The sequence below is a fragment of the Mesoplodon bidens genome, assembly GCF_964165515.1.
Source record: "Mesoplodon bidens genome assembly, chromosome: 12".
In the NCBI taxonomy this organism is placed as follows: domain Eukaryota; kingdom Metazoa; phylum Chordata; class Mammalia; order Artiodactyla; family Ziphiidae; genus Mesoplodon; species Mesoplodon bidens.
In genome coordinates this window covers 12,695,065-12,709,425 of record NC_138168.1, presented here as the reverse complement: position 1 = coordinate 12,709,425, position 14,361 = coordinate 12,695,065, and the positions used below count along the sequence as shown (strand labels likewise).

The following is a 14,361-nucleotide window of genomic DNA, read 5'->3' as shown; positions in this document are numbered from 1 at the left end:
GGTCTTTTCCTTCTGTTGTGTTTCTTGCCTAGAGAAGTTTCTTTAGCATTTGTTGTAAAGCTGGTTTGGTGGTGCTGAACTCTCTCAGCTTTTGCTTGTCTGTAAACGTTTTAATTTCTCCATCAAATCTGAATGAGATCCTTGCTGGGTAGAGTAATCTTAGTTGCAGGTTTTTCTCCTTCATCACTTTAAATATGTCCTGCCAGTCCCTTCTGGCTTGCAGAGTTTCTACTAAAATATCAGCTGTTAACCTTATGGGGATTCACTTGTGTGTTATTTGTTGTTTTTCCCTTGCTGCTTTTAATATGTTTTGTTTGTATTTAATTTTTGACAGTTTGATTAATATGTGTCTTGGTGTATTTCTCCTTGGATTTATCCTGTATGGGACTCTCTGTGCCTTCTGGACTTGATTAACTATTTCCTTTCCTATATTAGGGAAGTTTTCAACTATAATCTCTTCAAATATTTTCTCAGTCCCTTTCTTTTTCTCTTCTTCTTCTGGAACCCCTATATTTCGAATGTTGGTGCATTCAATGTTGTCCCAGAGGTCTCTGAGACTGTCCTCAGTTCTTTTCATTCTTTTTTCTTTCTTCTGCTCTGCAGCAGTTATTTCCACTATTTTATATTCCACCTCACTTATCCATTCTTCTGCCTCCATTATTCTGCTATTGATCCCATCTAGAGTATTTTTCATTTCATTTATTGTGTTGTTCATCGTTGCTTGTTTCATCTTTAATTCTTCTAGGTCCTTGTTAACTGTTTCTTGCATTTTGTCTATTCTATTTCCAAGATTTTGGATCATCTTTACTATCATTATTCTGAATTCTTTTTCAGGTAGACTGCCTATTTCCTCTTCATTTGTTAGGTCTGGTGGGTTTTTATCTTGCTCCTTCTCCTGCTGTGTGTTTTTCTGTCTTCTCATTTTGCTTATGTTACTGTGTTTGCGGTCTACTTTTTGCAGGCTGCAGGTTCGTAGTTCCCATTGTTTTTGGTGTCTATCCCCAGTGGCTAAGGTTGGTTCAGTGTGTTGTGTAGGCTTCCTGGTGGAGGGGACTAGTGCCTGTGTTCTGGTGGATGAGGCTGGATCTAGTCTTTCTGGTGGGCAGGTCCACGTCTGGTGGTGTGTTTTGGGGTGTCTGTGGACTTTTTATGATTTTAAGCAGCCTCGCTGCTAATGGGTGACATTGTGTCCCTCTCTTGCTAGTTGTTTGGCATAGGGTGTCCAGCACTGTAGCTTGCTGGTCGTTGAGTGAAGCTGGGTGCTGATGTTGAGATGGAGATCTCTGGAAGATTTTTACCGTTTGATATTATGTGGAGCTGGGAGGTCTCTTGTGGACGAGTGTCCTGAAGTTGGCTCTCCCACCTCAGAGGCACAGCACTGACTCCTGGCTCCTCAATTTGGGATGATTTGTTTTCTATTCATGTATTCCACAGATGCAGGGTACATCAAGTTGATTGTGCAGCTTTAATCTGCTGCTTCTGAGGGTGCTGTTAGAGATTTCCCTTTCTCTTCTTTGTTCTCACAGCTCCCGGGTCTCAGCTTTGGATTTGGCCCCGCCTCTGCATGTAGGTTGCTGGAGGGCATCTGTTCTTCACTCAGACAGGACAGGGTTAATGTAGCAGCCGCTTCGGGGACTCTGGCTCACTCAGGCCGGGGGTGCGGCAGGAGGGGCATGGAGTGCGCGGTGAGCCTGCGGTGGCAGAGGCCAGCGTGATGTTGCACCAGCCCGAGGTGTGCCATGCGCTCTCCCGGGGTAGCCATCCCTGGATCCCGGGACCCTGGCAGTGACAGGCTGCACAGGCTCCCCGGAAGGGGGGCGTGGACAGTGACCTGCGCTTGCACACAGGCCTTTTGGCTGTGGCAGCAGCAGCCCCAGCATCCCACGCCCATCTCTGTGGTCTGTGCTTTCAGCCGCGGCTCACGCCTGTCTCTGGAGCTCCTTTAAGCGGTGCTCTTAATCCCCTCTCCTCGCGCACCAGGAAACAAAGAGGGAAGAAAAAGTCTCTTGCCTCTTCGGCAGGTCCAGACTTTTCCCTGGACTCCCTCCTGGCCAGCCATGGTGCACTTATCCCCTGCAGTCTGTGTTCACGCCGCCAACCCCAGTCCTCTCCCTGCACTCCGACCGAAGCCCCAGCCTCAGCTCCCAGCCCCGCCCACCCCGGTGGGCGAGGAGACAAATCTCTCAGGCTGGTTAGTGCCAGTCGGCACCGATCCTCTGTGCAGGAATCTCTCCACTTTGCCCTCCGCACCCCTGTGGCTGCACTCTCTTCCGCCGATCCGAAGCTCCCCCCTCCGACACCTGCAGTCTCCGCCCGCAAAGGGGCTCCTAGTGTGTGGAAACCTTTCCTCCTTCACGGCTCCCTCCCACTGGTGCAGGTCCAGTCCCTATCCTTTTGTCTATGTTGTTTCTTTTTTTCTTTTGCCCTACCCAGGTACGTGGGGAGTTTCTTGCCTTTTGGGAGGTCTGAGGCCTTCTGCCAGCGTTCAGTAGGTGTTCTGTAGGAGTTGTTCCACGTGTAGCTGTATTTCTGGTGTTTCTGTGGGGAGGAAGGTGATATCCGTGTCTTACTCTTCCGCCATCTTCCCCTGAGCTCCCCATTGTATTATTTTATGTATATTGTTCTGAGTGTAGGTTTTTTTTATCTTCTCTTTCTCTAGAAGCAATTTCAGCTAAAATAAGTCAAATTAGAAGATGTAGGAATACATATTGCCATAGTTTAGAGCTCCCTCAAATTGCTTGAATAACTAGCAATCTGAATCAAACAGCTTTCTCCATGAAAACAGATTCAATAGCTAGCTACCTCACTCTGGAACTGAGGTTAGGATTATAGGTTAGTATGAAAAATATGTTTTTTTCTTGTTTTTTAAAAATAAAATATATTAATTAATTTAAGTAAATATATTTTAAATTAAGTACATTTAAATTCTAAGTATATTGCTTTTGAGTATTGATGTGTTTATTCTCATTGTCCAATAAAACTTTAAAGTTCAGAAATGCAAGTTTTTACTTAGAAGATTCTATAGCATGTGCCAACAGATGAAGTATGCCAGGTATTATAGTTTTAAAACAAATCCACTGAGTACTTGAGATTAGATGAGGATTTCCTTACATAGACATGGTCTTTCACACACACACACACACACAAACGTGTTTTGCTTAGAAACCTACCCTTCGTGCTGGCTGACATTCCACATTTATTAGGAAAGAGTTACTTAAAAGCACATTGAAGGAAAACTCTAATTAAGTGACAGATTTCTTTTTTTCCCAAAGCTCTGTCTAAATACCTGAATCTGTAGGGGAAGAAAAAAAAGAAATGAACTGAGACAGAGGTTGCATATGGTTTCTCATAGATATAATTCTTCAAAATTTTTTCCAAAGTTGGTGATATTTCCGATATTTTCACAAACCAGTGCATGTAGATTCAACATACTGCGTGGGCTGTTTTTAGTTGAGTGGGAATTGCTAAAGATTTCCCAGTGCTATGAAATGTAACTTCCTGAGCGCTGTACTGGTGTAAGTTATATTCACATTTCAGAGCTCAGAAAGTCTTGGGTGTTACTTCTCCCTGGCAACTGCCTGCTTGAATGTTCTCTGAACCCTGCTGCCTGAGTGACCTTCTCCTCCTTTGACTGGTGACCAGTCCATTAAGAGTTTAGCACTTGCACTAGGCAAACACTGTGTTTCTTTCCTTTGAGCCCAGGAGGGAAGGCTTTGAAATGGCCCCGTTTTCTTTTCTCATCACGTTACACATTGATTTCTAAATCTCACTTGATCGTGTTTGGAATGAGCTCTGTGTGTGTGTGTGTGTGTGTGCACGTTTCCATGCATTGTATCCACCATGTTTGCCTGTATCATTTCTTTCAGAAGTGGAGAATTTTGCCATGCAGCTTTTAGCTCTGAGAAAGCAGTTTATCTGCCACTGCCTCACCCCTGATGCACTTCTGGAATAACATGACTGGCCTTAAATATTAGCAGGGTAGTCAACCCTCCAAGGGCAGTCAAAGCTGCCATGAACGTTAAGAACCAGGTTCATGGTTGAGAATGCTGTGTCCTAAGGGGCTTTTCCATGTAGCAAAGTCTGAGATGTAGGGCCCCAGCTTTATGATCAGGCCTTCCCTATTCAAAGCAAGGTTTGTTTCAAAGCTTTTGAGGTGAAGAAGTATCTGAGCCATCCAAGAACAGCCTCAGAAGGGGATGTTTTCTTGTTTATGCCAATGAATCTTTCAAGCACTCTGTAAGCCCTGTTGACATGAGGCTAAAGGCGTCTCCTCTTGCTGCCCTTTGGAGCTGTGATCCATCCTCTGCATTTATTTTTCTTTGATGGAGAACATAAGACACAAAGACCTTTTCCTGTTTATTTTCACACTATGCAGGTATCTTCTCTATTTATTTTACACACACACACATACATACACCCACTTTATTTATGCACATTTCCTTCTGACTCTTCCTTTTTTCTTAGCTTGAAGGGATTTTGAACTTGGGGGATGTCTTGAAGGCTCTCAGATCTCTTTTTTCATAAAGAGAAAGACCTGTGTGTGATAAAGGGTGTGAAACTAGAGTCCGTGTCTTTCAGTAAAAGAGCCAAAGCCACAGAAAGTCCTGCCCATTTTAAACACAACAGCTGTTCCTATGTTTAAGCTTTCAGATGCCTTCATACGGAGAGGTCAAAGCTTTCAGTAGCCTTGCTCCTATGGGGAAGGCTGCTGACGATCATTTTATTGGTACTAAAAGCAAAATCCAATGCCGAGGCCAGCACGGACTTCATCTGGGTGTAACTGAGCTCTTGGAAGCCTGGGTTGAAGGTTTCCAACCCCCAGGGCTTTCCAGGGACTCCAGGTTAACATTAAGGGGTTTGAAAAGAGTTTCCCTTAGACTTGTTTTCAGTACCATGTTTAATTTCCAGATGTTTCTCCCCATTTTATAATTAATAGTGCATTGTGCTGTCTATCATGCGCCCCAGGTGTGTGGTCAGGGACATGGTGAAGCCTGCTGCCTGCAAAACCCCAAGAAATGTTGAACACCAGCCCCACCAGCCTTCACCGTGAGTATGGCATTGGTTTTATTGACTGAAAATGTCGTCTCTTACACAGATCATTCGTTACATATGTATTCATTTACACTGCATGCGGGTGTACAAACTGTGGCTCCTCTGGGGTCTCTGGGGGGTAAAAAGCTACTATTGAATTAGAAATGAACTGAGACAGAGCTCCTGGAAACAGGAGCTCTGTGTATAAAGCATATTTATTAAGTGATGTTTCTCATGTCATATGGGAAGCATAAAGCTAATTAGAGGAAAGAGACACATTTTTTAGGGCTCTAGGGTGTCAGAAATTCTATACATTTTGGATTTAGAATGTATGTGGATTGGAGCCTAAGACTCTAGGAATATGGAGAAAAGGTACAGAAAGGGCTACTTTCCTTGTTGTGAAAACGGAAGTGCACAGGTAGTTCATGGCCAACCTCACACTGGGCCATTTAAAGGTAAGGGACAATCTAAAAGAGGGATGGCCCATTGGTTTTGGTTTTGTTATTGTAACCCCGAGTGTGGATACGTGAAGGGTTAAATGACCAACCTAAGGGAGCTAGAGGAGAAACCAAATAAGTAAACTATGTTGAAAATGTGGATTTTGATGAGATGAAACTTGAAGAGCTTTAAAATTCTGCAGAGAAGCAAGATATATTCAATCTTTTGAAAAGAATTATGCTCCTGGTAAGAAAAATTAAACATTTCCTTAAAATATCTCAGCAGTGGCAATACTGTTATAATAGCCATTACAGCCAAGTAGTTACTACCGGGGAAATGTCTCCTTCCAAGTTTTTTTTGCAAAAGCCATTGAAGAAATGTGTCTTGAGAGTGATTTTCTATAGGTTTCTTTAGCTATCTGAGAATTCTTTGAAATAAAACCAAAATAAAGTAAGAAGATTGTCAAAAGGCTATGAGAAGAACAGTAAATTTTTGTAATTCTTTTGCTATGTCGTTTTTATTCCCATTGGCAAAAACTGAAATTAAATACGATGTTTAAATGCTTATATTTTGTATGTTACATACAATCACAGATTCAAAATTATTTATGTTTTAAGATAAAAAATTTTGGTAAATAAATTTCAAGAGGCTCCATAGATGGGTTATAGATTTTATCTCAATAAGTATACTCGAATATTGTCTTCTACATTTAGTCAGTACTTTTCAAGGAATACAAATAATTTAGATTTAGCCGCAGTAAAAACGATTTATAATTACATTTTTTAAAGTTCTAAGTTGGAGGAAGTACTCTTAATGATGTTCCCATTTTTTTCTATAAATCTTCTAGCTATAAAGCCTTTTTCCTGATGGTGGAACTTTGGTTGATAATTCATAAAAAAATTTAATGATCCCCACTTTCCATCTTATGTTCTAGGCATTAGAAAATATTTTACTTATATTAGGATTCAAGCATCTTTGGGGAAAGTTCTTTGAGGAATTAAAGTTGATTTTAAGATGTGTTGTATTCCACATATTGAGGTTCCATTTTAATTGGTCCCACTTATTCCAATGTCCACTTAAAACTGGAATTATTAGATATGAGACAGCTATTGGCATCCTTGTCAATGAGACTTTAATTTTTTTTTCTTACTTTGTTTCTGCTCTCTGTAGACTTTAGTTGTGGAAATCTTTTGTAACTCACCATGCACCTAGTGGGACTTTCCTGGTGGCCACCCTGAATAGAGTGGCTGAGAAGAAGCAGCTGTCATCTTGTTGGATCCTCTTTTCTGACAATCCCTTCACTCACCCTATTTTTTTTAATTATGATGATGCACTGATGGATTTTAGTTAGTCAGATTTGCACTGTGTGTGTGTTTATATAAAATATGTATTACTTACTTTGGCAGAAGTAGGGATAATGGAATATAAACGGGATGTGGACACAGCTGGAGACAAGCAAGTCAATTGACAGACTATTGCAACAGTCCAGAGAAGGTCTTGACCTACAGGAGTAGCAGAGGGTGTGAGAAGGAAACATTTCAAGAGCTTACTAAGAAGGCAAACAGGCAGTGCTTAGTTGTCAATTGAATATGGTTTGTAAGGAAAGAGTTTAGGGGGCTGTCACTTCAATGGTTTGGTTGATAGAGGACCGCCATCTGAGATGTGGAGATAAAAAAGCAAATCAGGCCTATGGGTAGCTGGGCAGTGAGGAGTTCAGATTGTGATATGATGATTTTGGGCACCCGTGCATTACCTAAGGGTACCTGTCCAAGAAAAAGGTGGGTACATGGACCTGAAGCACTCAGTTAGCTGGGGAACTAGATGACATCCCCAAAGGGTACAAAGTTGGAAGAAATAACAGAGCGCCTGGGTAAAACCAATGCTTAAGGAGTAGGTAAAAGAAGAAACTCCCCTTGCTCAGCTGAGAAATAATGGTCAAAGAAGCAGGAGAAACCACCGTGGTAGAAGAATTCAGGAGGGATGCCCAACAGTAGCAAATGCCACAGAAAATCAATAATTTAAGAGATTTAAAAAAATGTGCATTGGATTTGGCCACAGAGGGGTCATTGATGGCATTTGCCATAGGAGTTTAGCATATAAGTGAGTGGAAATACTCTATTTCTATAGGTGTGATGAGAAAATGAGAAGTCAGGGGAAGGAGATGTTGATTGTGCATAATGAGTAGGAAAACAGAGATAGATTATTAGTGGGTGGATAGGGAGTAGGGTGACTGTACTCGGGTCACTTGTACCCTCTATTTTGCAAGTCTAGGTTGATGGCTGCACATGTCAATATTTTAAGCAAGCTGCCTAAGTTGTCATCATTTAATCAAAGTAATAAATATACTAAAAACATTAGTGGAGTTCAATAAATTGAGTTTGATGGCTGCTACTCCTCAGGTAAAAGATGCATAGTTAAAGCAGTTCCTTCCCAAGTTAGGGGCAGCATTACATAATCCGATCAATGGTATTACTACATGATATCTGCAACACTAGAAGTATGTTTAAAAAAGAGAAAATGATTCAATCTCTTTGGGGTTGAGGGGGTCAGAGAAGGACTTTCAGAGCCTGTGACAGTTCATATGAATTTTGAAGGATGAGTAGTTGAATAGGAAGCAGTTTTAGAATACGGTCTCCAGAAGGAGTAAACAGTTGCCTGGAGGCCCCGAAACATCAGCTTGTGGGGGATGATTTACAACATGTACTCATTGCTGGAGCCTGTGAGCGTCCACGTGTGCATATCTGTATGTTGTCTGCTTGTGTGGGTGAGAGTGCATGTGTGATGGATGGTGAGTGGGAGAGAGAGAAATAAAGGATTCAGAAGGTGCAGCACCGGCATCTCTGAAGAAGAGGACACTGTTCTCACTTGGAGGACGTAAGCTACATGTTGGGTCTTGTCTTTGGTTTTATTTTTAATACGATATTTGAAAGTTGACATAACATTATGGGGTTTTTGAGTTTTTCAAAGTGATCATGGATTTTAAAAGTCTGAGAAACGTTTGTCTACTCATCAATTCCAGCCATGGATGGAAGCAGGTCTAAGCAGGAGAGGTAGGGGGTAGGGCAGATTTGAGAATGTTTGCCAGGTGGTGTAATTAGGGTGCAGTGATTCATTAGCTGTGATAATACAGCAAAGTGAAGGGGAGATAACTCACTTTATATCAAGAGATTGAGTGGATTTGATCATGTCAACAAGAGAGTTAATTTAGGCACTAAAGCTAGTTTAGATTTAGCATTAGATGTATGTATTAGTGTCCAAAGATATCTCTGATTGAAACATCCAAAGACAGTTGGCTATTCATACCTCAAACTCAAGAGAGACTTAGAAGAGTTATACTAATTTGTGAAAAATTACTTTATAATAAAACCATTAACATAAATGAAATACCACGGAGAACTATACTCGATATTTTGTAATAACCTGTAAGGGAAAATAATTTGAATATATATATCTGAATCACTGCCATAAGCCTGAAACTACTACAACATTGTAAATCAAATATACTCCAATAAAAAGTAAAATTAAAACATATTTAATAGAAAATAGTTTATGATAAATTTAATTTCAAAGTTGTTTTACAGAGCTTAAAAAGTATGTGTTCGGGCTTCCCTGGTGGCGCAGTGGTTGAGAGTCCGCCTGCCGATGCAGGGGATGCGGGTTCGTGCCCCGGTCCGGGAAGATCCCACATGCCGCGGAGCGGCTGGGCCCGTGAGCCATGGCCGCTGAGCCTGCGCGTCCGGAGCCTGTGCTCCGCAACAGGAGAGGCCACAACAGTGAGAGGCCCGCGTACCGCAAAAAAAAAAAAAAAAAAAAAAAAAAAAAGTATGTGTTCTATAAGACTAATTTTATGTCTCCGAAAAGTGAATTTTAGAAATAACTTCATTATTAAAATACTTTAAGATTAAAAAATAAGAAGTAGCACAAGGAGAAGGTGTCAGTTTGAAGGAAAGAATGGAAGGGGCAGGATAGATAACATCACAGGACTTAGACAAAGAGAAGAGGAATTAAGTAAATTATACAAAATCAGACAAGAACAAACTTGTCTCAGTTTTCCTGGAACTTTCCATGTTTTACTGCTGAAAGTCTCATGTCCTGGGAACCCCCCTCAGTCCTGGGAAAACTGCGATGGCTGGTCACATTAGAAATGCTAAAGTTGGAATGTGAAAGTAGAAATCTAGAAAAAGAGTATATAGCCAAGGAAAAACTATGTTTAGACAAACAATGTTTACATTCCTGTGGACGGTGAAATGATCGGGAATAAGTCGAATCCAGAGAGGTACATAGATCATATTTCTGTTCAGTCTTTTTTTGGTTATCCTTTGTTTTTGTCAGTGATTGACTGCTTTTCAAAATTAAGAAAAAATTAATATGCCATACATACAGTTCACCTTTTCAAAGTGTAAAAGTTACTAGCTTTTACAAAATTGTGCAACTATCACCACTATGTAATTTCAGAATATTTTGATCACTCCAAAAAGAAACCTAATATCCACTAGCATTATTCCTTATTCCCCTGAAAACCCAGTTTCTAGAAACCACTAACCTACTTTCTGTCTCTATGGATTTGCCTATTCTGGACATTTAATATAAACTGAATCATATAATATGTGATTATTTATGTCTGTTTTTCATCATTTAGCATAATATTTTCAAGATTCATCCATGTTACAGCAAGTATCAGTACTTCATTCCTTTTATTGCCAAATAGTATTCCATTGTATGTATATACCACTTTTTAATTTATCCGTTAATGGACATTTGGATTGTTTCCAATTTGTATGCTGTATAAAGCAGCTTTTAACATTTATGTACAAGTTTTTGAGTGGACATATGTTCTCAGTTCTCTTAAGTATAAACCTAGTAATGAAATTTCTGAGTCATTTGGCAACTATATGTTTACATTTCTTTTCAAAACACACAAGCTGTGTTTCAAAATAGCTGCACCATTTTACGTTTCTACCATCAATGTAAGAGGATTCCAATTTCTCTACATCCTGTCAACACTTGTTATTGTCAGTCTAGGTGTGAAGTATGTGAATGGTTATCTTATTGTGGTTTTGATTTGTATTTCCCGAATGAAAAATGAGTTTTAGTATCTTATCATGTGCTCTTTAGCTATTCGTATTGATTCTTTGGATAAATATTGATTTAATCTTTTGTCCATTTTTAATTGGGTTGTCTTTATTTTTGAGTTGTAAGAGTTTTTTATGTATGATGGATACTATATCCTTGTCAGATAAATGATTTGCAAATATTTTTTCCCATTTAGTGAGTTGTCTTTTCATTTTCTTGATAGTATCTTGAAACACAAGTTTTTAATTTTGATGAAGTTGAATCGTTTTATGTTCCATTGGTTACTTGTAGCTTTGGGGTTTTATCTAAGAAATTATTATCAAATTCAAGGTCATAAAGATTTACCCCTAGGTTTTCTTTTAAGAGTTTTAGTTTTAGCTTGTACATTTAGATATTTGATCCATTTTGAGTCACTTTTCATATATGGTGTGAAGTAGGGATCCAATTTCATTCTTTTGCATGTGGACATCCAGCTATCAAAAAGTGGTGATTGCAGACATACATGTCTTGCTCCTGATACTAGGGGGAAAGCTTTCAGTCTCTCCCTATTAAATATGATATTAGTCGTGGGGTTTTAGTATATATTCTTTATCAGGTTTAGAAAGTTTCATTCCATTTCTAGTATGTTGAATGTTCATAACACAAAAGGATGTTGGATTTTCTCAACTGCTTTTTCTGCATCTATTGAGATGATAATGTGCTTTTTTATCTTTTATCTTATTAATATGGTGTACTGCTTTATTTTCATATGTTGAGACAATTTTGCATTCCCACGTGGCTATCCATTTTATTTGTTGCTTTACTTGATTTGCTAGTATTTTTGAAGATTTTTGTGTAAGTATTTATAAGGGGTACTGGTCTGTAGTTTTCTTGTGATGTCTTTGATTTAGGTATCAGGGTAATACTAGCCTCATAGAATGAACTTGGAAGTATTCCCTACTATTCTATTTAGGAAAAGTTTGTGAAAGATAATTTTTCATCAGATGTTTGGTAGACTTCACCAGTGGTGCCATCAGCTTCTCTTTGTAGTAAGTTTTTTTTTTTTAATGCTTTTTAAGTTCCTTCTTGTTTGAACATTTGTAATGGTTCTGTATCATTGTGTATGTATGTATAGGTAACTGTATCATATGAAATCCCCACATCTTCAGAACAACTGACATTCAAAAGTCAGTTCTATTTAACTCTTGAACCTTTCATGATTTGGGGTTATAGATACTTTTGCTTTCTAATTTTCAGAAAATAAACTTAACGTTCTCTCTCTCTCTCTCTCTGTCTCCTCTGTGTGTGTGTGTGTGTGTGCAGGACTGATTTAATCATATAAAAATTACCAGTGTAACCTCAGAGTCTAGGTTCTGTGTAGTTAAAGACCAATCAGAAAGTTAGTATCTAAAAGATTTTGTAGATACAAGTTATTGAATACTGTTGAGATTCTTTGGTTTGAGTTTCTCTGATTACCTTTAGAAAAACTGAGAAACTTGTTTTGATACAGTGTTTTTTATTTTTACCTATTTTTCTTTTGTTTTGTTAGACGTTTGTAAGTCCTGTAATTATCAATTTCATTCATTTAACAAAAAATGAATTTATGTCTGGGTAAAAATTCAGATCGTTGAGTCTCGGGATTTTCCTTGGCTACTCGGTCTTTGTCCTTTCTACTTCCCCTTTTCCAGAATTGTTCTCTCTGCGCGGTGGTAACTCACATCTTGGACTGGATCATCCGGTACCATCTGCCTTGAGGCTTTTGACTTGGGCATGTGTGTCACACACACTGTTCTTTTCCCTTCTCACAGCTTCAGATGAGTCAGCCTTGAATTGACAGGGAGACTGCATCCATATTTTTCTTTTAAGAGACATAGTTTTTCAGATCTCAAGGGCATGGCTTTTTTCAGCAACAACAATCTTTGTTCAGATTTGATTATAACATAGGGACTTCTGAGGATCAACATGTATGGGACTAGAATTAATTTAATCATGGAAATGTGGCAGCTTATAGTTAACCTAATTTTAAAATAGTCAACCTTGAGGACCAAAAATAAAACTGAGAAAAATATGTATTAATATATTTACTTTTCCCATAGTAGTATGGGAAACCTACATATATGTTTATACTTGAAAATATGATTTTTCATTTAAAATCACATATCTAACGCAAAATTATGTATCAATATTGCAGTAGATAACAGAGTAAACAAAATTGTCTTTGAAGTTGTAAACAGTTGGACAGCAGCCCTTTTCATGGTGTCACTGTGCTTTTAAGGTCCACTCACCACACGTGATCTTCAGGCTGTGTGTACTGATGTCCAGAGCTTTGTGTGTTGCAATAGTAGTAGATGGAAGAAGGTCCATGGCTAACACTGAAAATTGGCAACCCACTGGCAGACCATCACCACCTCAGACACACCTCTGTCATGGATCCAGGGGTTCCTCTCAGTAGTCTGAGAGAGACAGTGGATGCTGGAATTTAGCCTGATTTTCCCTGTTTCCCCTGATCTTGGCCTTCTGCTCCCCCTGAGCCTCCTGGTGTTTTGTGCTCCTGAAGTTCTGGAGATTTTGTACTCAATTTTTTCCATATTCTCCTGAATTTTGATCTCAGTGCAGGTGTGGTCAATGAAGACAAGTTGGCTTTGGATGAGAAGGTACCACTGAGCAAAAGGAAGTTGAACATCTTCAGCTAGTGCAAGAGTGTGTGGTGGGGAAGCACTGCTGGCTCTGCAGTGAGTCTGGCTAGTTCTTCTCCCTTCAACAACTATTTATTTACTCTGTGTCATGCACAGAGCCTGGCGTCAGGCACTTGAGGTGATGATGAACAAACCAGAGTCCTTGTCCTTGTAGAACTTAGCGTGCAGGAGGAGAAGATCTAAACAGCAAACTAACGTACATGTTAAAACTCTTCCTTTTTAACCAGAGCCTAAATGAAGTGCAGGGAAGGAGAGCACACAGGGGAAGCTGTTCAGGGAGCAGACTCAAGGTCAAGGAAGTCTCTGGGAGGAGGTGAGGTTTAAGGAGAGACTTGAAAGATGAGAAGTCGGCCTTGAGAAGAGCCAGCAGAAGGCAATTCCAGACAGAGAGGATGGTACGTGCAGTGGACCTTATAAGGAAACCAGTGTAGTGTGGTTAGGGAACTAAAAGAAGGGCAGAGAAAATTGAGGAGGAGGTGGGCAGTGGAGGAGATAAGCAAGGGTTCCCTCCAGGTCTTTGGATTTTTTGTAAGTCTGTGGAGAAGCTCTGGAAGCCGTTCACAGAAGGGAGGATCATGATCCAACGTAGCTGGCCAGTGGGTGGGAAGAAGATGAGGGACCTTGGGAGGCAGTTGTGGTGGTTTTGGCAGAACATGACGATGGTTTGGACTCTGCTGGTGGCCATAGATTTGGAACAAGTGGAATTCAGTGAACTTTAGTGGAATTTAAGGAAGCTTTGGAAGCAATGAAAGAGAAGAGGAATTTCTAGTGTATACTGGAGGGAGGGGGCTTCAAGTCATGTGTGTAATCCCCCATATGCTAGATCGGTCCTGTGTGCATTAAATGCATTGTGTGTAGGAACATTTTCTCATAAAGTCTTAAGCATCCTGTTATGTATCTTCAATGTATCTTCAATGGCATATGTAAGAAATTTAGAAATCTAGAAATTTAGAAATCTCACCTTATCACTTCAGGTAAATTTGCAAAGACCTTCAAGTACTGAAGGTAAAAAATGGTGAAAAGTAAAATTGAGTAATAATTGAAACATGATTAGACTTTACCATTTTAAATAAATTTGTTCTTGTGTGATTTTTTTTCACTCTGACATTCTGTTGGAATAGATTTAATAATTCTGTAGGTGTTT

The 14,361-nt window shown here is 39.7% G+C and overlaps 1 protein-coding gene across 3 annotated transcripts in view; it reads left to right on the top strand.

Moving 5' to 3' along the window:
- Positions 1–14,361, top strand: part of LOC308626462 (regulating synaptic membrane exocytosis protein 1-like) — a gene marked incomplete at both ends in the record, with an annotated part of 205,592 nt that overhangs the window by 76,585 nt on the left and 114,646 nt on the right. For 2 of the 3 annotated variants that reach the window (XM_081251549.1, XM_081251548.1), the window contains one exon: positions 4,966–5,046. The exons of the other annotated variant lie outside the window; for it this stretch is intronic. In XM_081251549.1, the coding sequence (XP_081107675.1) occupies positions 4,966–5,046 (81 nt within the window). The remainder of the gene's footprint in view (positions 1–4,965; positions 5,047–14,361) is intronic. 3 annotated transcript variants of the gene reach the window in all.